The following is a 23,515-nucleotide window of genomic DNA, read 5'->3' as shown; positions in this document are numbered from 1 at the left end:
AAAAGCCTCAGAGAAACTACAAACTGTGTTCTCCTCCTCTTTCCTGTAGCTCATTAATTTGTAAGTTTAAAGAAGTCTTTAAACATCTTTGTTCTGTGATAAAATGACTTTTTTTGTCCACGTAAAGATGCCAGAATCGAGATTTCTCCCTGCAGAACACGACACTCTTTTCTAGTGGTGCGCTTTCCAGGTGGTGGTTAATGGGACACCTTGGAGAAGCTAATGGCACCAGCTCCTTTACTTTGCCTTTGAATCAGGTAGGGGGAGATAAAGCAGCAATAGAACTTCACAATGAAAATGTGAGTGGGAATAAACATTATGGTGTGTAGTATTTGAAAGCAGATGCCACTGAGATTCAGACTGGGATGATTACAGGCTTTTGAAATATATTTATGGCTATAGTTGATGCAGAAAGATGCAACAGCTCATATTTCAAAATTAAAAAAAAAGGGAACTTACTCACTAACTGAAGTGTAGGAAGCAATTTGCTTTGGGATAAAAGCTGACACCAGTATTGTGATATTTTCCAATAGCAACCATATGGACAAAACAATAAACTGGTTTTAAAGATAGATGTTCTGTATTATTTTTCTCTTGGTACCATGCAAGCTTTACATCTATTGGTAAAGACCGTCATAAAGAGACAATTAAAGCATTAATTGCATAAGGGCAAAATAGGTGGTGTGTGTTGGCATTTTGTCAGTTACATATTTGTAAATTGGGTTTAAGTTTTCACCCTGGTCTCTTAAGAGTACACCAATCTTGTTTCTCAGTTTACACACTGGGACACACAGCCTCAGGTATTATTTTAACCCACTGGATCACTTCAACCCAGGTCTGTCTGAAAGGTAGTGTTCACAGGTAAAAATCCACAGATTTCATAGGCTTTAGATAGAAGAAAAAAATTCCCTCAGTGTCTAGACAAGTAGCTGCCCCTTGACCTCTCACATTGGAGATGAAAATCCACACATAACAGCTGTAAAAAGTAACCGTTCGCAGGAAAACTAATGAAAACTCACAATCTGCAAAGAGCCCAAATCTGTGGGAAACAAGGCCTCTTCCGTGTCAGTGCTTATGGCAACATTTAATTAAATGTACACTATTATTTAGTGGTAAGGTACATGAGCGCATACGTCAGTCGGCCCATGGTACTTCAGAAAGTAGCACTCGAGGGCTGCAGAGGCACTAATCAGCTTAGCTCTCTAAACCTGCACAGATCCAGTTCTGCACATTTTGGATGCAAAGGTTGGTTAAAAAAACCCCTGGACAGTAAAGTGTAACTGGGACTAGGGAGAGCCTCAGTTTAGAGGGGATGCCACGTCAGCTTTGTATCCTGCTAGATTGCAGAGCTTTAAAATAAACACACTGCCCTTGTCCAACCTGATAACAGAAATGAGGACAGGAACTCGGAAATATGTAATGCTACTAGAGTTAGAAATTCATGCGGAGGATTAGGCTGCTATAGATGGGTGCGTTTTGACACATAACATTTCCCTCCGGTTTTCATCACTGGAATAGTGTCCTCACTCCTTACCTTCGGGCTGGCAGGAAAGGGTGATGCAAAGCTGGGACCATCCTGATTCCAGACAGCAAGTTTTTACCCCCGACCATCGGACACAATCTTGCATCACGTTACGGCAAAACAAATGCAATGTCAGAGGCTGCGTCATGGAAAGTTGGAGCTCCTAAGATTGGAGCTGGCAGGGCTTATTTGATAGTCTTGAAGATAAATGGGAAGAAATAATAAAATTACACTTACCTCAGCTTTGTTTTTATTGTATGACATTGAACTATCTGCTATAAAGAGGGTGATACAAGCAACTCGCAAAGTATAGAAGCTAACTCCATCTGCCAAAAGTACACCTGAGCACAATTACAGTTTTCACTTAAGGGAGGCCATGAAAAAATAATCACATTTTTAGGAGGAAAAAAAACCAAACCCAAAACAAATCGGATGGGCAGGAATGGAAAGAGGCACGGCACTTCACAAGAGAGAACAGCAATGACAGAGCGCCAGGGAAACACAGAAGAAAATGTAGAAATAAAAATGGATACATATAGCAGTTATACATCTTGGTAGGTAAAAGGGACTATGGTCAGGTCAGTCAGGTAAATATGACTAAGGCTATAATTTGGTGTGGTTTTTTTAATAATGTATTAAATAGTAAACAAATGCATGCACTATTTTTAATGAATTACATAGAGTCTCTCTGAGTAAGTATATACAAAAGAAAAGCACGTGGAAGAAAATAAAAGTGACAGCCTTTTAGTGGACAAAACCAACAACGGACTCTTTCAAATAAAAACCTAATTCAGACAGGTTTCAGGATTCCAGTACTATTTAACAAGCCAATAAAACAAGAATAACGAAGTAGAATGAATATAGTAAATGTTTGGCAAATGCTTGCTTTTCTCATTTTTTAAAACAAAGAAAGCAAATGAAAAAGAAAACTAATTTTCTAGGAACTCTTACAATAATCTTAAAGGGTACTACTTTGCTGTTTAAAGAACTCTGTTCTTCATTAGACAGCCAATGCTACCCCCCAAAATGACTGCTATAATTACACCAATTTTTCCTTGGTATCATACTTACATTGATCTAAATAATTTTCTGATATTAGCTGAGATCATAAAATCAGTATCTGACTTGTTATCCCAATGCTGATTTACATGCTGGTTTGAAAAGACTTTAGACTTCATCTTCATTTACTGAGAAGATGAAGGCATATATAAAAGTCACGCCCACTAAATGCATGGTAAAGGAATATGTGAACAAAGATAACATCGTACATAAAAAAATATTAATCATGTGTCGAGGTGTCTCTTGACAACCTCTTACCTTAATTGAAAAGAAAGTGTCTATTACAAACATTTAGACTTGGGAGATCAACAGACTCATCTGATGTATTTAAAGTTGGAACAATGAAGTATAGTCTTCAATGCGATTGAGTCACAAAACTCCCAGGGGTAATGGAATGGATTACTAAATCATGTAATAGCTGATGCTTGTTTAATGACAGCATTTCACAAAATAAAAAAGGGGGACAACATGACATTTCACTTTTGCCTATAGGCAAGAGGGGCTGCAAGGCAAGACGTACTAGTATTGGAAAGTATTATCCAGTATTATCAACAAACTGTAGGTAAGAGACCAAATTACAGTTGTGACATAAAATAAATTTCCACTTTTGGCAACTTTTTGAAACCACCCCAAATTATAGCCTTAGTCATATTTACCTGACTGACCTGACCATAGCCCCTTTTACCTACCAATTTAAAAATTCCTGGACAAGTAAAATACACAACTCAAATGCTTGAAGCACAAATGTAAGGAAAGCGTGAGGTACTACAAGTAAAACATAGCAAAGCTTCTTTATTAAGAAGTCAGGTTTTTATTCCCCTAAGTAATTTTAAAGAATTATTTTTTTTTAATGCTGAAAAACAGAATGGAAAATAAAAAGCTAAAATATAAAAACCTTCAAAACATAAACTATAATTATTCTGAAAAGAGTATGGCCCATTCTGAAAGAACTGTTCTTTATCTAAAAATACACCACAGTACAAAGTTAAGCAGAATTCCAATTATTTCTGCACTACCAGTTCAGGTAGCAAGTGGTTCTGGAACAAAAATAATTTCACTCAAAGTTTAACTGATCTCTGGACTTTGGAATTGGAGACAGACCTGCTGAGGTATATTATCATTCTATTTAAATGACTAGACAATCAGACAAATAAGTTAACTAGTCCCACTTCTCACCAGAATAGATAAGGAGCACTCAGGAGTCGGGAGGAGTCCAAAGGCAGTACAAAGAATGGCTGCCACCTTTCAGCTCCTGCCCTACTGGTATTTTTAAGCTTTTCCAGCCCAAACTGTAGAGGATAGCCCTCAAGCAGAGTACAAGATGGCTCTTCTATAGCACTCTGCTCAGAGAGGGCTCGCAGGTATGCAGAGGAGACATCAGATTTCAGCGGTCTGTGAGTTAGGCTTTAAGCCCCACATGACCAAGCAAACAGGAGCCCAGTATTCAGCACAGCAGAAGAAAGAGGAATATGGACAGGAAAACCAAACAAGCAGGCAGGTCCAAGCATGCGGACACAAACTACTCCTTCTCAAGTAAGGCAGTCTAAGACTTAGACCAGGGCTGTTTGATCTCTGGTTAACTGCACATGCTTAAACACGCAGTGTCAGCACTTGCGGGTCAACTGACAGTTGGGTTCAATGCAATTCAGTACTCCGCTCGCAATCCCAAGCACAGAACCCCCCAAGTGCTGGCAGCTTCCCACCCACCCCCAGAGTCACAGTGAACAAAGCTGTCTCATTATACTTCTCCCATGCCCTACCCCACCTCCCATCCCTCAGTTCCAGGATGTTCACCAACCAAAACGTATAAAATACTTCATAATCCTGAAACTGGAGAATTAGAAAAATATTTGACATTTCAAACTACCGCAAAAGTTGCTTTAATAAGTTACATGTCAGAAGTTTCACTTTCCAGAGCAGAAAACAGAAAATTCAACAATCAAAATGGCTAAAAGCTGAAATAAAACATTGTGGATCTGTTTCGCGTAGACAGGCCTGCTGTCTTTGCTAAAGAGCAAATCTGTTGACATTGAATATCTTAACGCAGTGATCAGCTCCACAACTTGCAAGCTGCAACCACTCACTGCTGTTCTGATCATTATGCCCAGCTCTGCCCGCATGATGTCTCCAACATAAACGTTTCACAGCAAGAGCATGACTTTGGCTGCAACAAAAAGAAATCCATACATAACTGCAAAATGTCACACACAGTTGGGCATGTGTGTGTAAACATCAACATTTATATAATTAGTACTCTTCTTTTAACACTACCAACTGAGGAAAAACTTACTTGTGACAACCAGCAGGTATTAAGTTCTTAAAATAAGTATGGCCATTAACACTAATGACATTTTATCCTCTTACTCATGAATAATTTAAACAGCTATTGATTTCAAGTTTTACCACATTAAGCTGCAGGTCTAGCATCTCAGTTACTGAGATATGACAGATTTCTGGCTTTTAGCCTGCGATTTCCTGTTAGCTGGTGTCTCTTTCCAATTCACTTCAAGCACACACAGGCCAAAGTCACCATCAGCTTTCATTTCTGGGACTACCAATGCCAGTGCATGAAGGAAGAATCTAGGGGAGTGCTCCAAGTGAAATATTCAAAGTCTCTCTACAGAGAGTCTCACTAGCTGCCACCGCAGCAGCAGCACCACTTATAGCCTGTCATTCCTTTGGTTTCTGCTAAAAGCTGCTCTTGAAAGCTTGCTGTCATCCACTCCAAAATGTTTTGCTGATGTATATACACAGTGATTCTTTCCACCCACCCCTTTTTGCTGTTTTCTAGCATCTTATTTTATATCTAAAGGTAATAAAGCTGGCTTGTTTTGTTGTTTGTTTGCTGGTGACTTTTGTTGGGTGGGGTTTTTTTGTTGTTGGGGTTTGTTTTGTTTTGTTTTTTTAAGTGGGGCCAACAACATATAATACTTCTCAAAGCATTTGCATTGCATGAGGTATTTTGGGGTTTAACATTGTGTTGGTTTTGTGTGGCAAGGTTTTGGTAGCGGGGGGGGCTACAGGGGTGGCTTCTGTGAGAAGCTGCTAGAAGCTTCCCCTGTGTCTGACAGAGCCAATGCCAGCCGGCTCCAAGATGGATCCGCCGCTGGCCAAGGCCAAGCCAATCAGTGCCTCTGTGATAACATAGTTAAGAAAGAGAAAAAAAACAGTTAGAGAGCGCTTTTGCAGCCGGAGAGAGGAGTGAGAAGATGTTAGAACATCTGCAGACACTAAGGTCAGTGCAGAAGGAGGGGGAGGAGGTGCTCCAGGCACCGGAGCAGAGATCCCCCTGCAGCCCGTGGTGAAGACCATGGTGAAGCAGGCTGTTCCCCTGCAGCCCATGGAGGGAGGATGAGGGGGTGTAGAGATTCCACCTGCAGCCCGTGGAGGACCCCACACCAGAGCAGGTGGAGGCACCTGAAGGAGGCTGTGACCCCGTGGGAAGCCCGCGCTGGAGCAAGCTCCTGGCAGGACCTGTGGACCCGTGGAGAGAGGAGCCCACGCCAGAGCAGGTTTGCTGGCAGGACTTGTGACCCCACGGGGGACCCACGCTGGAGCAGTTTGCTCCTGAAGGTCTGCACCCCATGGAGGAGACTCACGTTGGAGAAGTTTGTGAAGGACTGTCTCCCGTGAGAGGGACCCCACGCTGGAGCAGGGGAACGATGAGAGGAGTCCTCCCCCTGAGGATGAAGAAGCGGCAGAAACACCGCGTGAGGAACTGACCGTAACCCCCACTCCCCATCCCCCTGTGCCGCTGGGGGGGGCGGAGGTTGAAGCCAGGAGTGAAGTTGAGCCCGGGAAGATGGGAGGGGTGGGGGGAGGTGTTTTAAGATTTGGTTTTATTTCTGATTCCTCTACTCTGTTTTGCTTAGTAATAAATAAGATGAATTCCCTCTCTAAGTTCGGTCTGTTTTGCTCATGATGATAATTAGTGAATGATCTCTCCCTGTCCTTATCTCGACCCATAAGGTTTTTTTTCATTGTACCTTTTCTCCCCTGTCTAATGAAAGAGGGGAGTGATAGAGCGGCTCTGGTGGGCACCTGGCCCTCAGCCAGGGTCAACCCACCACAAACATCCACACACCCCACTTTGGTTTTCACTGGAGTTTGTTGGGTTTTTTAATAAAATCTAAATAACCAATAGTTTTATTTCCAGATTTTGCTTAAAGACATCTTTAGTCTTTCAGGGATCAACCTTTTCCTAAAAGGATAACAATTTTTGATATACAAATAAATCAGTTTCATATAATTTTATATTATAAGAACAGAACTCCAGCATTATTAGTCTCAAGAATAATATTTCCTTGCTCCCAGCTTACTTCAAAAACATACCTGCTATCCATCTCAACACACATGGTCCAATCAGCCAGTGTTGGTTCTTGCCCACTCTGCTTCCATGTGTACAAGCTAATCTTCCCATTCTCCAAGCCTACTGCAACAATGTATCTGTTAAGAGAATAACTGCATTAGTTCTGAAGAGATTACAGCAGGCAGCTCAGTGAAGGTGGCTCTAATGCAAGCTAGAAAACTCAAACACTGTGTTGCTCCTTGCCCTTCATATCAAGACTTGCTTTTCCATGGAAAAAATAATAATAATAAAAAAATCACAATTTAATTCAAAGCTTCTGCATTAAAAAAAATTAAGAAAGCAAAAACCTGCAAAATATATTTGGTTGGGAAAAATATAAGCAGCTTATTACAGCATCGGACCAGTCAATATTCTTGGAAGAATTAATGTGTTTCAGGTCTGTTCATGCCCACCTCCCCTGCCCCCTCCCCCCCTTTTTTTTTTTTTTTTAACTTGTTACACTGGAGAAGTCACCATATACCTGAAAAGAAGGCTAGGAAAGAAAAAAAAGTAGAGTTCAATCAGCCAAAGAATGGTCAAAATATTTGACAGGTAGATTTTAGGAGCTGTTTCATAGAATCATAGAATGGTTTGGGCTTGAAGTGACCTTAAAGATCATCCAGTTCCAAACCCCCTGCCATGGCGGGGCGGGGGGAGAGGCGCAGAAAAATGACTTAGGGGGTAAAAATACTAATTTCAAATTAGACACAAAATGGCATTAGATAAAACAGCAATACCTTCCATCAGGAGTAAGCACACGGCTGATGCTAACAGCAGTAACAGAATCTCCAGCATCCAGTACTGTTGAACATGGCTTGATTGAATCCAGCATATTCCCTTCAGTAGTCACTGATAAGTTGTACTGGCCCCAGATAATGACCTGTAAGAAAAAGAATCATCTAGGAATTTTTGCTTTAATCTTTTTGTAAATGCATTTACAAAAACATAAAGGAATAACTTAGTTAAAATACTTCCAGGGCACAGAACAAAGTCGATGACCCCGAAAAACAGTAAAAAATGTCTGTCTGCAAAGATTCAACTTCTTAGACAGTCTGTCTGATTTCATTGAAGATACTGACTATAAAACCAGATTCTGTTATGAAAGTTAAAGAAATACCATAAGAATTATGTGACATATGCTTGTCTTACTGTATGAAAAAAGAAGGGAAGAAGTCCAACTGGCAGACCAGAGTCTTGTACACAGATATTCAAGCACTTTATTTAGCATATGAAAGTCTCACTGATTTCTGTGGTAATACACACAATAAGCTTTTTGTGTATTTATAGAAAACGGGCTCATTAGAGCACAACATTTACTAATCTAAAATACATTTAAAATAATTCTGGGCTTTTAAAATTCCTTTTATATTAATTACCTTTTTGTCCCGACTGCCAGTAATAAAATACTTGCTATCTGGTGTCCAATCACAAGACCAAATGATTCGACTGTGAACAGCTGTATTTTTGTCTGTGTATGCACAGCAACTGAAAACTGGTCCTGGAATAAAACATACAGAGGAAACCCCTTGCTTCAACTACTCTACATATTAAAAGTAATTGTTACTCTTACTTACTCTATGTAAGAACTGCAGAAATACTCTGATATTATTCCACTCATCTTTAAAGCAACTGGGAATACTTTGCACCACAAATATTTTTTTCCCCAACACCTACCACAATGATAATCAGCACCTGTTCAAGACCACATCAGTCAGCCCTTACAGCACTAAAACAGTAGGAACAGTTTGATCTTTCACACACATATCTGTTTCAGGAGAATTTAAGATGAAATATAAGACCTTCAGGTTCTTTCTATACGAGTTTTTCACAAGAACACCGACTTCAAAAGCTTTAGTCTGGTGCAACATTTACCATGTATACACGTATTCCCAATAACTTCACTATAGTTCCTATTTACCAGTAAAGCCCCCAGAGCTCAAATCTTAATGATCTAATCATAAAGATTAATCTGTCCCCCAAAGAGACAAGCTGCCATTTCAGTATGCATCCAAACAGGCAATAAATCTGATCAGCAGAATGATTTTCCTAAGTAGAAAAGGCTGTCATTTTGGAGCACAGATTTTAAGTAATCACTTCTTAGGATGACAATACCAGCAGTTTTGCTTTACACTGACAATGATGTTCTCTGTAGACCAAAAAAAAGTAAATGATGAACAGATGAAAAGAAGATTTCCTCTACTTCCAATGAGAATTCATATTCCTTGTCCACAGTAGTTACACAATGCTTCAGGAAAATATCCCACGCTTTAGAATAGAAGTCTGAATAGAACAGAAATCTCAAGCCAGGATACAATCAGACACTGCCCGAAGGGGCCAAAACTCACTGCCAAGTCTCTAGAAAAACTCTATAGAGCCCAGTAGTGTTTACGTGCTATTAAGCCAACAGTGCAATGATAAACGTTTTCAGCACAAGCATCTGTTCTAGGAACCCATTAAAGTGTTCAATAGCAATCTCCTCATGATTTTGCAAGGCTCAAAGTCTTAATGAGAAAGTCAACTGAATCTTTACTATCAGCTCTTTTTCCAGACAGAGCCAGTCCTAGTCAAATTAATCAATTGTGTAGGATTATCAGAAAGCCACACTGGAGAGATTAATCCTGTCAAGAGTCTCAAAGTGTCTGGCCCTGCAAACAGGGACAAGGCAGCTCTATGCAGGACACGGGTATAGCAATAAACCTTCCAGCCTAGCCTGCAAAGATCACAGAGATGAAGGCTTTCCTTGATAGAATACCAGTTTGATGTTTTGACATTACACTCCAGAATGTACACCTGATTTCAGTAAATCTGAAACGTACAATCACAAGCAGAAGGCAGGCAGACAAATAGCAGACTTCATTACATGCAAAGAAACAGTATTTAAGGCTTGATTATATTCTTCTCCACATTTAATTCCCTTTCTAGCTTTCTAATGCACGATTAGTTGCGTTTCTTAAAGCCACAGGAGCCTACACCACCATTAATTCTTATATGTTGTAAATGTAATATTTTAATGGCCATTAAAATATTTTACCAATTCTCTTTCAATATTTTGAAACCAAAACCATCAAACCAACCGTGAAGTCTTCAAATGTGTATATCCACTTTACATAGATCACCTGGCTCTGATGAGTCTTGTTTCCTCCACAGGGACCAATTCCTGTCTCTAGAAACGGCTAATAAAAATTTGTCATTAGGAGAAAATGCCAGCTGAGTAACAGTCAGATTGTGAAATGACAAACTCTGCAGTATCTTCCAAGAAGTAGTGCTCCACAAAATAATTGCTGCATGTTCTTTTTTGGAAGCCTGTATTGATGGAAAAAAAAAAGTGAGAATTAATGAAAGCAAATATGAGAGTCACACATTTCAAAACAATAATAGGATGTTATGGGGTTTGTTTTAAGGCTTGCAATCAAGTTAGAATCAGCTTTCCTCTGGGAAGTTTCAAGATTGTTTCACTATTTTGTACTAATGCTGACAATATATATAAGTAAGAAAATGGTTTATACCTGTATTTGTTAGAATTTATCTTACTAATATCTTCAAACAAATCATATATAATTTATGAATAATAGCTTATCTGCATTCACTCTCACCTTTGCAGGGCAACTATGATCTATACAAAATCTTTCCCATTTAAGTGAAAGAAGAGAATTCAGCCCAAATTGAACTCTGACTCCTGCTCTGTCAGCCCTAGAAATCTGGTGGCATTTTTCACTAGATGGTGCTAGAATCTTTTCTTACCTTACATGCTGAGGCAATTATAGTGTTTGAATTATTGCAAGCAACACAAAAAATTTCATATCCATGTCCATATCTGAAATAAATGTGAAAAGATATTTAACACATGACAGTCATTATTGCAGTATGTATCAAGTTTCTTATGTTGATTTAAATCCCTTTGCAAAAATACAAGGTACCTGCCAGGAACTCCTGCCCACTGTTTCAGTATTATGTCTCAAATAATTCCTAATAATGTTCAGCATTCAATATAAACATCTGCATAAATTCTTTCACAGTTAGGAACTGACTACAGAATAATCTCTCCAGCCCATTCCATAGTCCTAAAGCATCAGCACTGCAGAAGCTACACTAATGATTAACAAAGCAGACTAAAGCAGCATTTCATGTTTTCTTATTTTCTTGTAAAGCTATTTTAACACTACCAATAAAAATCAGAAGCCACATATTTGAAGATCACCAAAGAAATACACCACAGACACCTAGCCAAAGGATGCCCGTTCTGGGAAATACTGAAAGAAGATTTCTGAACTAGCAGACAAGAATCATGTCAGAAAAGGAAATTAACACTGTAGAAAACAAAAACTTCTACCTCCCTCCAGAAACACATTTGTAATCAATCTTTGCATGAGTTCTGCTGGAATTCAAGCTCACATATCTGGACTGGGATTTAACTAATAAGCAGAGATGCCACACAGACTAACACAAAATCAGTCACAAAACAAATTGGAATTAAAATTGGAGATGCAGTCTATAAACAGTGGACAAATATCAGCTAAATACCAGTTGGGGGGGGGTGTTCAATTGATTCCTAGCCCTGAAGAGATGAGCAGTTCTCTTAATAAACTCCTCTGGTCAGCAGTATCGCAATGAAGTTCTTACATGGGATTGATGTTCATGGGATTTCACTTGCAGCCAAAACAGCCATCTGTTTAAATGACAAATTACTGTCTGTGTCTGTTGAACAGAGTCCAGAAAAGTCGCTGCTGGGCATATCCCATAGACAGACTCCCACAGTCATGTCTGAAGACTGGGGATCCACTGCCTTTTCATGAAGAGGAACTGCACCTGGACCTTCAGGGGGGAGAGGGACCAGCGGCTGCGCTTAATTGGAATGTTAAATTGCAAGTTTGATTGTATCTTATAATGATGAAGGTATTACTGTGTGTCTTCCCCTTTCTCTGCCACTAGCACCAGTTTTATCATAATGCTTACTTTTAAAGCACTTTCCTGGAGACTATTTTGTAATGAAAGTCATTGAAAGTCAAGTTTCTAAAACTGAAAGCATTTATTCCATGAAAAGTCTAAATTTCCCAAAATTCAATGAAGGAAAAACAACCTGTGGAACAACTTGTGAAACAAGTCCTCAGTTATTTTGGTTTTATCCCCTAAATGTAGTATTAAAGAGCACTTGACAGAAACATTTTGAGCTTCTGCATGCAACTTTGTTCTTGCTAAACAGAAGCATTAAAATGTAACCCTTCTCTTTAACTTAAAATAAAACCTAAAATACCGTCTTTTGCAAAGTTACATAAGCAGGAGTATCATAGGTGAGACTGACAGCCTATATAGCCTAATAATGTCTCCAGTAAAGAGAATATAGTGGCAATAGGAGATGCTGTTTACAAGAGTGTATGAGCCTTGCAGGTATAGAAGCTCCATTACAACCCCTTCCCCCACAGACGCAATCTGATCCCTTCACTCTGTAGCACACCACCCAAAAAAAGGTTCACAATGGAGAGAAGCAACTGCATGAATGAATAATTAAATGACATTTCCAACCACAAGCGATTTTGCCTTAGCAATGTGTAATTCATAGCATTTTTTTTTACGCACAGGTAAACTGACTGGACTTTCAAAGTGTCCAGACAAATGATCACAGTAATTTTCTAGTGTCAAAAAGGATCTTTCAAGACTTCCAAGTGTATAACATGAAATGTACATACATATAAACATAAATATATGTGTCAACATTCAGGCTTTTAATCTCAGCCTGCTGCATATAAATTCTCTATGGTAATTTTCCAAGAGAGTAAAGATTAGCATACTCTCACAGGATTTGTCATATTTTTATTTTAAAGTTATTAGATTATGTAAAAAATTCAGCAAGTTCTTCATACTAAAACCTACTCAAGCAAACAGTTTTCCAAACCCAACACTAATCCTTCAAAACCTGGTGTCAAGTTAGAGCTGGGAATACACAAATGTCAATGACAAACAAGCTATTTTTAGCAAGTCAGTTCCTCACACCATTTTTCTGCTGCTATGGCAACTCGAAATCTACATTATGCGATTTCATGTTACTTCTTTCAAGATTATCCTGAGCAAAAAACTTGAAAGCCTATGAATGCTTTACATCTTGCTGCCCTTGCATGAAAGAATCCCTAGCATTAGCAGTGTCTCTGTCACAGAAAAAATTGTTAAGTACATCATAAAATGCAGGTATTTTAATGAATGCAGAATATAAAATCAGATGGCAGTACTCCTGTAGCAGAATATCAACAATCAATGTTTCACTAGAATTTGAAAAATGTCAAAGGCAAATGAAGAAAAATTTTGGCCTTGGCTCCTTTTCACTACTTAAAAGATCCCTTATCGAACTACTTATGTGAGTGGTGCATTAGCGGCCACAGCACGCACAGGAGACGCGGTTAACATAACGGAAATTACGCAATGTGCAAAAATGGTCTAATATCCACCAGCTTCCCTCCTAGAAGCACTTTTGAGTACAAACACAGTAAGAGAGCTTAAAAGCGTTCAAAGAGATTAACTGCCCGGTTGAAGGTAAAGATGAGCTCCCACAAAACCTCCCACTCAGTCAAATGAAAGTAACCTGCAAACTGTTTTCCCAAAGCTTTTTATCTGCACCCCCTCTCCCCCTGCCCCAAAGTCACAATACTGGTAATGTATAAAAGGTAGCTCTAATCATCAGCAAAGGCTCAACATTCTTGTTCCTGCCTGAGACCACTCTTTCAGGAGATCCAGATAAATAAACCCCTAAGAGCTTGAGATGATTAATTTATTTGTGCTATACTTTAAAGATTCATACTAAAACTTTGAAGATTTTGAAAGTGTAGTTTAATGTTACTGGGATCCTCAGGGAACAAATAAAATGACAACCTTCATTTTCAAATTGTGGTGAATCTCAAAAATGGAGGAACAAAACACAGCTGAAGAATTCTAAAACTCTACAACCTCAGAACAATTATTGTCATGACCACATAACTCTTATAATTTTTGCAATCTGCAACCCACTGTGTCAGCGTTCAATACCCAAACTGGGTTTGTAACCATCTCACTCAACATTCATCACTTTGCTCTACCACTAGACACATCCTTTTTCGGCTACTGCTTCCATCTATTCCATCTTACAACTCTGTCAGGCTTTACGGGAGAAACTCCTTTGATGCCTCAGCCTTTACTTCCATACCAGAAACTTGATTTGCAAGTCTGTGCCACGAAGTGGAAAGAAGCAGAGAACTCCTTATGCAGAGAGATGCTCAGTACAGGCAAGGTTTTAAGCAGATTTGCTGAGCAGACAGACACAAACAAAGGCTGCAGCACGGAAAGAGAGGCCCATCACATTCCAGAGCACAGATAAAAGCATGAAAACATGCCACAGTTTCTTATAGCAGACCAGAAACCTTACTATTCTCTTGGAACAAAGAGGGGAAAAAAAAAAAAAAAAAAAACAGAGATAGGTGCCCTAAACAGACCTTCACAAAAGGCAAACATCCAAAGGGACAATGAAAGTCTGATCATTACAAATTCAAAAGAGCAGCTTTGTGCTAAAAAACATAGATATATTCCTGGTACAGAAACAACTAATGCAATAAAGTTTTGTGAGACAACTGCCATTTGCTGCATGGTTTCCTAGTTTTTATGCACATATAATTTATTTTACAAGGAATACACTGCACACAAAGTCAAATCAGATAATAAAATAGAAAGAGTTACCAAGACCAGACTACACGACTATGTTGCAATAGCTTTCTGGAAATTTTGTAAATTAAAAGAGAAAAATAAAACTTACAACTTCTGAATTTCAGGCCACAAGGTATTCTGCAGCAAGTGATCCTCTGGGGGAGGTTCTAAAAGACATTTGTACACCATATTCAAATTTGGTACTAAATTTAAAAATCAGCTAAATAATGCTTCAAGTTTACATCCAATGAACTTCATCCTCTATTTCCTACAACAGAAATGAATCTCATACCTGTAAGGATCAAGGGTTGAAAATAGATCTCAGGATACTGATTCGAAATGGTATTAAATGTTTCTTCATCCTCAGCTGGTTGAACAGACATATCTCCTATTCAAAGTAAGGACTTCATTAGCTAGAGAGAACATACTTGACAGGAGGGAAAATATGAGCAGTTAAAATCAAGTTAAAAACCATCTCTTTTTTTTCACAATATAAATAATTGAAATTAGGTTTCTCTGCTTCCAGAGTTACAATAATATTAATATTAGAATCTAGTTATTCTAAAGTACACAAGAATGAGGAGGAGAAGAGGAAAAAATCCAATAACCTAATCTTTGGACTAATTTCATTCTGAGACTGTCCTCTCTCCATCAGCACAGTCTCTTTTAAAGACTCTTAAAGAGACTTTGATTTACCTGAAAGAAGTAGTCACCAGGAGTTGAATCTGTGCTTCCCCAATGTTAAACCTTTCCTTCTGTACCTCTGCAGGGTAAGCAAGAAGAGAGGTCTGTGGGGCTTTAACCTAAGCCATCAGTGCTCACACCATTGGGTGGGCAATGGTGGACAAAGCAGGAAAATTTTACAGCTTTTCTACTCATAGTGCCGCTTCTGGGTGTGCCACATGAAATCAATGGAAATTAGGTAGTCTGTGTGGCACGATACTCTAGCAGAATAAAGTTTCGTTCCCTCTTTCAGTGGAAGGATTCATGAGAAAGCGGGGGGGGGGGGGGGAAGTTTTTTGCCAAAATATATTTTACGAGTTACTTCAAGTACAACAAAGCTATTTTTCTCTCACAGAAGATTTAGGAAAATTTAGCTGTATTGCCATGGAAGACCCTGGAGACAAAGCTTATTAAAATGCTTCCTTTTTAAATTCATACCTTTTGATAAAGCTTTAGACAGAGAAAAAAAATAGGTCTGACCTAAATTGTAGATTCCACTGTAAGTGCATTTTTTACCAGAAACTTTATTAAACACCAGATTACCAGTCCCATCCCCAGTCTCAAGACCCTACTCAGTTATTTTTATCATTCTAGACAGGTGTTTGTCCCCCTTTCCTTGTTCCCCCACAACGCAATCCTCACCACCTTTCCAGTAAACAACATCTGGTGCCTCTCCTGCCTTTACCAACAGAGCATTAATTACTGTTGGCTAACTAATTCTTCCTTCCCAAATACTTTCACAAAGCATCATTTACCTGGAGAAGGTTTATGGCTATTTCCACTGGAATAGAAAATGTGAGTAATCCTCCTTAAAGCAGCATTTCTTCTACAAGGGTGCTAACATTTGAGGAGAGTGTGAAAAGGACTCCAGAATATAGCTTCAGAGTCAAGCTATTTTACAGAGAAACCACAAGTGGCAACAGGTAGTTCTGCTGTAACAACTCTGAACCTAGTTTTCACAGTATGCTACTCAATAGTAATTTCGCTGGCTAAAAGTCATCAGTCTTCTTGAGGGGGTGGGGAGGCTGGGTAGTGAGCATGGATAAACCAGAGGAACAACAGCAGATGGGGGAATTCAAATAATATCCTGCCCTGATTACTCCCAGACCCATCACAGGAGACCAATGAGCCCCATCATCTGCGTGAAACACCTCAAGATCAGTCAACAGAAGAGGGAGGCTCTTGGGAGCGCTGCGCAGGCTGAGTGGGGTTACTTCCTACAGGGGTGTGGGACACAGCATAGGAGGCAGGGAAAGAGCACTTTGAGTTTGCACAAAACATTAGGGGATGTTTAGGGGAGAAACCTAAGGCAGAGAAAGGGAGGAAAGATTCTCACTAGTCCTTTTTATTATTTTAAGCACCATATTTAAATGATACCAGAGAAATAAATGCTTTGCACAATTTGCAGTCAAGCTTACAACAGCCCTAACAAAAAGACATACACTAAAACAATCATTTTTTAAAAAAAAGTTTCCACATCAAGCACAATCATCATTATTTCTCATTAGCCGTACCTTCAAAAACGGCTTTATTGGATAATCCCAAAGCTGGCACAGTTGCACCTTCTGGAAGATCAGCTGATTGCTGAATGAAAAAAAAAAAACAAAACCAAAACCACATAACATAGATTATCATGTAGGTTCAGATTTCGAAGGCCACAGTTTAAGGAACCCCTGTGATAAAAACAGACTTTTCTAGAGAAGTGAAGAGGGGCACTTTGAAAAACTCCTAACTCATCCAGAACATACCCTGGACAAAATGAAGACCAGTACTCTGCCAGAAAAGAAAAGCTTTTCTAACGCCTCAGCTCAAGGGGTTTGCTGTAAAGCATGCATCTTCATCCCTAATCACAGGTTTTCATCCACAACCTTACTTATTCTAGGATATATGTGATAATCAACTGAGAGCACTGCAGTTTTTGACACAATAGGACTGGGAAATAGTCTGTTCTGAGGAGAAATGAACCTCGTAAGGTTCAACAAGGCCCAGTGCAAGGTCCTGCACGTGGGTGGGCACAATCCCAAGCACAACTATAGGCTGGGCCAGGAATGGATTGAAAGCAGCCCCGAGGAGAAGGACTTGGGGGTATTGATTGATGAGAAGCTCAACATGAGCCAGCAGTGTGCGCTTGCAGGCCAGAAAGCCAACCGTGTCCTGGGCTGCATCAAAAGAGGGGTGACCAGCAGGTCGAGGGAGGTGATCCTGCCCCTCTACTCTGCTCTGGTGAGACCCCCACCTGGAGTACTGCGTCCAGCCCTGGGGGCCCCAGTACAGGAGAGACATGGAGCTGTTGGAGTGAGTCCAGAGGAGGGCCACGAAGCTGATCAGAGGGCTGGAGCACCTCTCCTATGAGGACAGGCTGAGAGAGTTGGGGTTGTTCAGCCTGGAGAAGGCTCCAGGGAGATCTAATTGCAGCCTACCAGTACCTGAAGGGGCCTACAGGAAAGATGGTGAGGGACTGTTTACAAGGGCATGTAGTGATAGAACAAGGGGTAATGACTTTACACTGAAAGACGGTAGATTTAGGTTAGATATAAGGAAGAAATTCTTTACTGTGAGGGTGGTGAGGCACTGGAACAGGTTGCCCAGAGAAGTTGTGGCAGCCCCCTCCCTGGAAGTGTTCAAGGCCAGGTTGGGTGGGGCTTTGGACAACGTGGTCTAGTGGAGGGTGTCCCTGCCCATGGCAGGGGGGTTGGAACTGGATGGTCTTTAAAGTCCCTTCCAACCCAAACCATTCTGTGATTCTATTATAAAGCAGCATTTTGGAAAAGGAGGCAGAGATTGAGTGCCTGTGCCTACAGTTTCAAACACAACTCAGTACATAGCACAGAGATGCGGCTGGAGTACGTGGTGTTTACAGCAGCACAGAGGAAAGACAAATCATCAGACAGAAAATACTTCCATAAAAGTATGGGGGAAAAAGCCAAAATTTAGAAAGGGTAAATGAACTTGGGTCCCTTTGTACAGAGATGGAAAAGTATTAGATTTAATAGCCATAAAACCCCTTCCTTGGTGTCTGAAAAGTTCAAAGAAAGACTACTTTACAGAATTGGATTAATAATTTAGGTGACAGCTTAAAACACTATGTTACTTATTTAAAAGTTCACAATTTGATGAGAAAAATGTATAAGACACACACACCAGTCTAAGGCCTCTAAAACAAAAATAGTTCTTCATTACAACCCAAAGTATAATACAATTCCCATGGATTTGAACTGAATATAATCCTATTCAACCCTTTGTGAATATAAAGCTAGCTTTTTTGGTTTTAAGTACTTTTTTGGTGAAGGCATTTGAGCTAAATGAAGAAAAAGCTTACCCTTTTTAACAGAAAAAAAAAAAAAGAGCAATTTCAATAAAGCTATTTAAAAGTAGCCATATCATTAGAGCTCATAAAGTCTTTCTCTTTAAACAAAGCTCATGTGAAACACTTTGTGATATTATGAATCAAAAAATAGCACTCAAAGGAAGAGCTGATAAGGAAAGTCTACATAGAAGTAAAATAATGACATCTGCCAGCATTATAAAAGCACAACGTTATTTGCACAATGTCATTAACGCAAATGCTTACAAAGTTTTACGGAATTAAAGCGCTAAACAGTTACTTATGTAACTTCTTGCTATTAAAAATGAATAGATTTCTTTCCCAGATGTTTCAATTGTTAAATGAAATGGAAAGGCTAATCCATCTCTGAGAAGCTGCACAGAAAACACTGCTTTTGAGCCAGAAATGCGAAGAGCATGCAAGGCACTGTACAGAGAGAGCTATCCTGAAAGAGGTCTGCTCTACAAAATGCAGAGAAAAACAGAATTAGATTTTAAAGCGAACGGGGAGCAAACAAAGGACAACAACTCTGCAGTCTTATCTTTCCACAGAGTAGGAAAGTATACTTATCGACGCTAAGAAGTGGAATGTAAAGGCCTCAAGAAAGTTATCAATGTCAAGAAGAAATAAAGCATGAGCGAGTACATATTTATAAATATTTATATGTAACAACTAACAACAGTGCTGAAAGCTTTACACTATTTCCAAGCATACAATTAAAAAAAAAAAACAATGCATAACCACACAACAATAATTACACCTAGACAAGACTACTACACCCTTAAATTAAGGAGAAGCACATTCCCAGGCTTTGTTGTTTGCTTTCAAATCACCAAACATGTACAGTAGACTGCTTGGTCTGACTTATTTAAAATTTACCCATACTCTTAGCACTTCAGATACTAGGTCGTTTACTTTCAAATACAACCTGTTTTATAAGACAACATAGTGAAAATACATATGAAACAACACATGTGGAAGCAGATAGAAGGGAAAGGAAAAACAAGGTTAAGGTTTCAGAACTATTAAAAGATTTTTCATGGCATTTAGTGGAATTTGATATTTTCTAAAGTATTAGTTTTATTTACGTGAAAGAGGGCTGTCTTCATTTAGCATTGCTTTAGCACACTTACGTGGGAGCACAGCTTCTCCATTGGAATACCAGTGATGTTACTGAAATTTTCTATAAAATTCTTGGGAGCACGAAAAACTCGCAGCACTTTTTCATCTGCTCCCGACACAAACTGAAACCGGCCAACCATCGCCAGACAACGCATGTCATATCCGTGTACTTGAGGCCTTGCGATTTCATGCCAGGTTACCTGAAGAGACATGCAGTTAAAACACAATTCTTCACCAGAGAAGCAGCAAGATTGAGTTCCAAAAAAGTACTACTACTTTAAGTGCTGACTTTATTAACAAAAAGGAAAGTTAATAGCAACCTTCTACTGACATTCATAAAACTGATGTACACTCACATACATCAGTTAAATCCTATTTTTCCGCCAAACGATTCAGTAAACTGTGTCCCTGCACAGACACATTTAAGGCATTCACTTACCTTTGTTACTAAGGGCACACCGTGCTTACTGTGACTTCTTTATGCTAGACAGTCAGGAATAGGACATCATTTGCTTAAGCACAAGGAGGATTGTATGCTACTTACTACTTTCAAAACTCTAGCTCTGAAAGATGTAAGAAAGGCAGCAATAATTACCTTGCTTCCTTCATCTATCTTTCACAAAGTACAGCACCACTGCTGTCAGCAGACTACAGGTTCCTCCTTCCCCCCTTCCTTTAAATACTTGATTTTAGTGAGATCATTTAATAGAAGCTTTGCAAAAAAACTGACAAAACCAAAATAGCTTCTTATAGGAAAAACATCTGGAAAATCCTGATGATTTTAGAAGTGTTTTCATTTGAAGTATTAATTTTTTTTCTAGTTTCCTGAAATATTCATATCTATGCTTCAAGTATTAATCCAAGAAAACCAGAACTAACAGCTGACCAGAAACTAGACAAGTTAGTTCTATAGTCACACTAAGCAAAGAATATTAGCAAAAAACCCATTATATTCTTTAAATTGCTTTTCTAAAAATTTAACTTATTCTACATATGAAAAAAAAAATTGTTTTCTAGCAAATACACTCTCATGAAAAGATTTTTATTAAGTTTCATTTTCTACTACTCCTATATGATACTTCAGGTGGAAAAATACAGTGTGCACTTTTGAGTTTACAGCTAGCAGAATTAGAATTAATTTAATCAATTAGAATTAATTTGGACTACTTCAGTGTTACAATGCCTGGAAAACTGTAGCCAAGACAGAATTTATATTGTACTAGACATACAAACATAAGGAAAGACATTACATTGACTGTAAACCGCATATATCACACTAAAAATCCAATTGAGTTTTGAATGTCAAAGCTTCCAATAAAATCTGAATGGGATATTTGAGAGATCCTACAAAATCTCCTGTTTTCACAAGAGATTGACTATTTTCCAATTAAAAAAAGCATTAATTATTAAAAAACCAACAACCAATGAAACCCAAAAAACAAGCATATGGTGCAATAAACCCTTCTTACCCTTTACTAGGTACATCTTTGCATACTTTAGAACACAGCACATAACACGAATGAAAAAAAGACAAAAACCCCAGACCCCAAAACAGACAAAGAACAGGCTGCATAAGTCATGCAATAAGCTTCTTCCAGAAAAATCAGGGTGCAAATTTGCATGACAAACCGAAGCTGATTTTTATCCCTCATTTCTGATATTTGAACCCAGTACAATATCAGAATTGAGATTTTTAAGACAGGATAATTATTTGCATTTAACAGTTCTCTTTTCATAGAGAAAAACATGAATATTGAGTTGTAATACTAACTTTTCATAGATATCTGAACCATCCATTGTGTCTTGTTAAGACAAACACTAGATGTCACCTGTTGTAATTTTTCAGACATTAAACTCAGTGCAGTAAAGAAAGTAAGGCATTTCAAAAGCCTATATTATCTAAGTTCATAAGCAGCAGAACTACCTACCTGGTTTTCGGGGTTCCGAAGTCCTGAACACATGCCCTCAAATGACCTGTTTCTATCTCAACCCTCCACTTCACCCCACTGACAGGATAGAATAGCTTTCTCCCACACCCCATGCAGCAACAAGTATTGGCACTACTTGGATTTACACCTTGCCAGGTGGCTGCTCTTTTGTCAGAACAGGAAGAGGAAGTACAATAATTCAGTTCACACCAAGCTCAGATGTGAAGACTGCAATCACTCTGCTAAAGCAACTAATTCAAAAGTTTCAGAGACAGCAGGAAGAGCTGTACAGGTAAGTCACACAAAGACGAGTTCTTTCAGAGAATAGGTTAAAAATTTAGCAAGCAGTACACATAATGAAGAGTGGTACTTCAGTAGGTCTCAGAGAACATATTAACTCATTTTTTGAATGCTGCCAACTTAGATCATATTCTAGTCCTAGACTTTGTTTCCATATGTCAAATCCAACATACTATCTTTTCCACAGAGCTGCTGTACCCTCCAGATTGGAGATTAGGGGAAGAGGCAGGGAAGGAAACTGCAGATGCCCTTCTGACAATACAAGGCAAAGCTTAACACTTGAGCTGGGATTGCCACCACTTCTGTGTGGCCTGGAAGAAGGGAATCAAGGAACTGATGCCAAATTCATTCTCCCAAAAACATCAGACACCCTCTACTGGTCTGCACTACAGAAGCTTTGATGAGACAATTGTAATTGCTGTCCTTTGCCTACCACAACTAATAGCATAGCTTGCACTGGGCCTTACATGATTTCAATCAGCTAGCTTCTGCCAGTTTCCTGAACAGGAGCATTAGTACCGTTCTGTCAGAAAAAGCTGGATCTGTAGATGAGGAACATGCATGAGCAACTAGAAATAGGAACTTCTGCATTCCTAGACAGGGTTTCCCCAACCCAAAAATTAGACTTATTTTGGAACACACCAAGTTATTCAGGAATAATTCTTACTGAAAAGTTGCTTGCACAGGTACCAACTGCACTCATGGAGTTCAGATAATCATTCTGGTAAAACAGTCACAGTCATAAACAAAATAGCGTAAGAAATATAGTGAGAATTTTGCTTAGATTAAGATTGTGTAAAAAAACCCTACAAAACACACAACCAAAGTTGAGTTTCTTCATGATTACCTGCAGCAGTGCTTAGCCAAGCATTAAGCAAGGACAATCGATGGTTATTAGAATCAGCCATGTATTTCTCCTCCTGAATTACTGCACAGCCTGGTTTTTAAGACCCTGGGAGAACACTTACTGAAGGTAACCCAGAGGTGAACTCTGGATTAAACAGCAGTCATTTTTAAAGTGAAAACAACACATATTGGATGACGAAACCAAGCACGTACACAAGCAGTTTTAAACAGAATCATGGCTTGGGGAAATTTAAGGTATGGGTTACATTCAGGTGACTTGTTCCAAACTCAGGACAGACAAGCTCTCTTTACCAATCTCACAAAATCTTTGAAGATCATACCTCTGTCTCTTGTTTTCTTTTCCATGGAGCAAAGAGTCTAGTAGTTTGATCAGAACCAACACTGATGATAAACTCTCCTTCTGGGTCCCACTTTACATCTTCTACACTGTTAAAATGTCCTGAAATTACAACTTCTGGAGTCCATTCTTTCTATCAAAAAAGTCACCAAAGAAGCAAGAAGTTTTCAATTGACTTATTGGCATATTCTAACCAAAATAAAAGTATCAACGTCCTTATTAAGAAAAAAAAGAAAAAAAATGACATTTGAAAACAGCAAATTATTAGAACTCAGAGTGGCCAAAGAGACACAAATACTGCTTTATTGCTCTAGTCTAAAAT

At 39.0% G+C, this 23,515-nt stretch overlaps 1 protein-coding gene across 1 annotated transcript in view; it reads right to left on the bottom strand.

The window, feature by feature from the left end:
• Window positions 1–4,445: 4,445 nt before the first annotated feature.
• Window positions 4,446–23,515, bottom strand: part of ELP2 (elongator acetyltransferase complex subunit 2) — a 40,595-nt gene continuing 21,525 nt past the window's right edge. The window contains exons 12-22 of the mRNA XM_075744641.1: window positions 23,177–23,326; window positions 19,773–19,961; window positions 16,829–16,898; window positions 14,884–14,979; window positions 14,701–14,758; window positions 10,671–10,743; window positions 10,046–10,232; window positions 8,306–8,427; window positions 7,667–7,809; window positions 6,914–7,027; window positions 4,446–4,745 (exon numbers count right to left, since the gene is read on the bottom strand). Of these exons, the coding sequence (XP_075600756.1) occupies window positions 4,589–4,745; window positions 6,914–7,027; window positions 7,667–7,809; window positions 8,306–8,427; window positions 10,046–10,232; window positions 10,671–10,743; window positions 14,701–14,758; window positions 14,884–14,979; window positions 16,829–16,898; window positions 19,773–19,961; window positions 23,177–23,326 (1,359 nt within the window). The 3' untranslated portion in view covers window positions 4,446–4,588. The remainder of the gene's footprint in view (window positions 4,746–6,913; window positions 7,028–7,666; window positions 7,810–8,305; window positions 8,428–10,045; window positions 10,233–10,670; window positions 10,744–14,700; window positions 14,759–14,883; window positions 14,980–16,828; window positions 16,899–19,772; window positions 19,962–23,176; window positions 23,327–23,515) is intronic.

Source organism: Balearica regulorum, chromosome 2 (assembly GCF_011004875.1).
Source record: "Balearica regulorum gibbericeps isolate bBalReg1 chromosome 2, bBalReg1.pri, whole genome shotgun sequence".
Classification (NCBI taxonomy): Eukaryota; Metazoa; Chordata; class Aves; order Gruiformes; family Gruidae; genus Balearica; species Balearica regulorum.
This window is presented reverse-complemented; position numbering and strand designations above follow the sequence as displayed.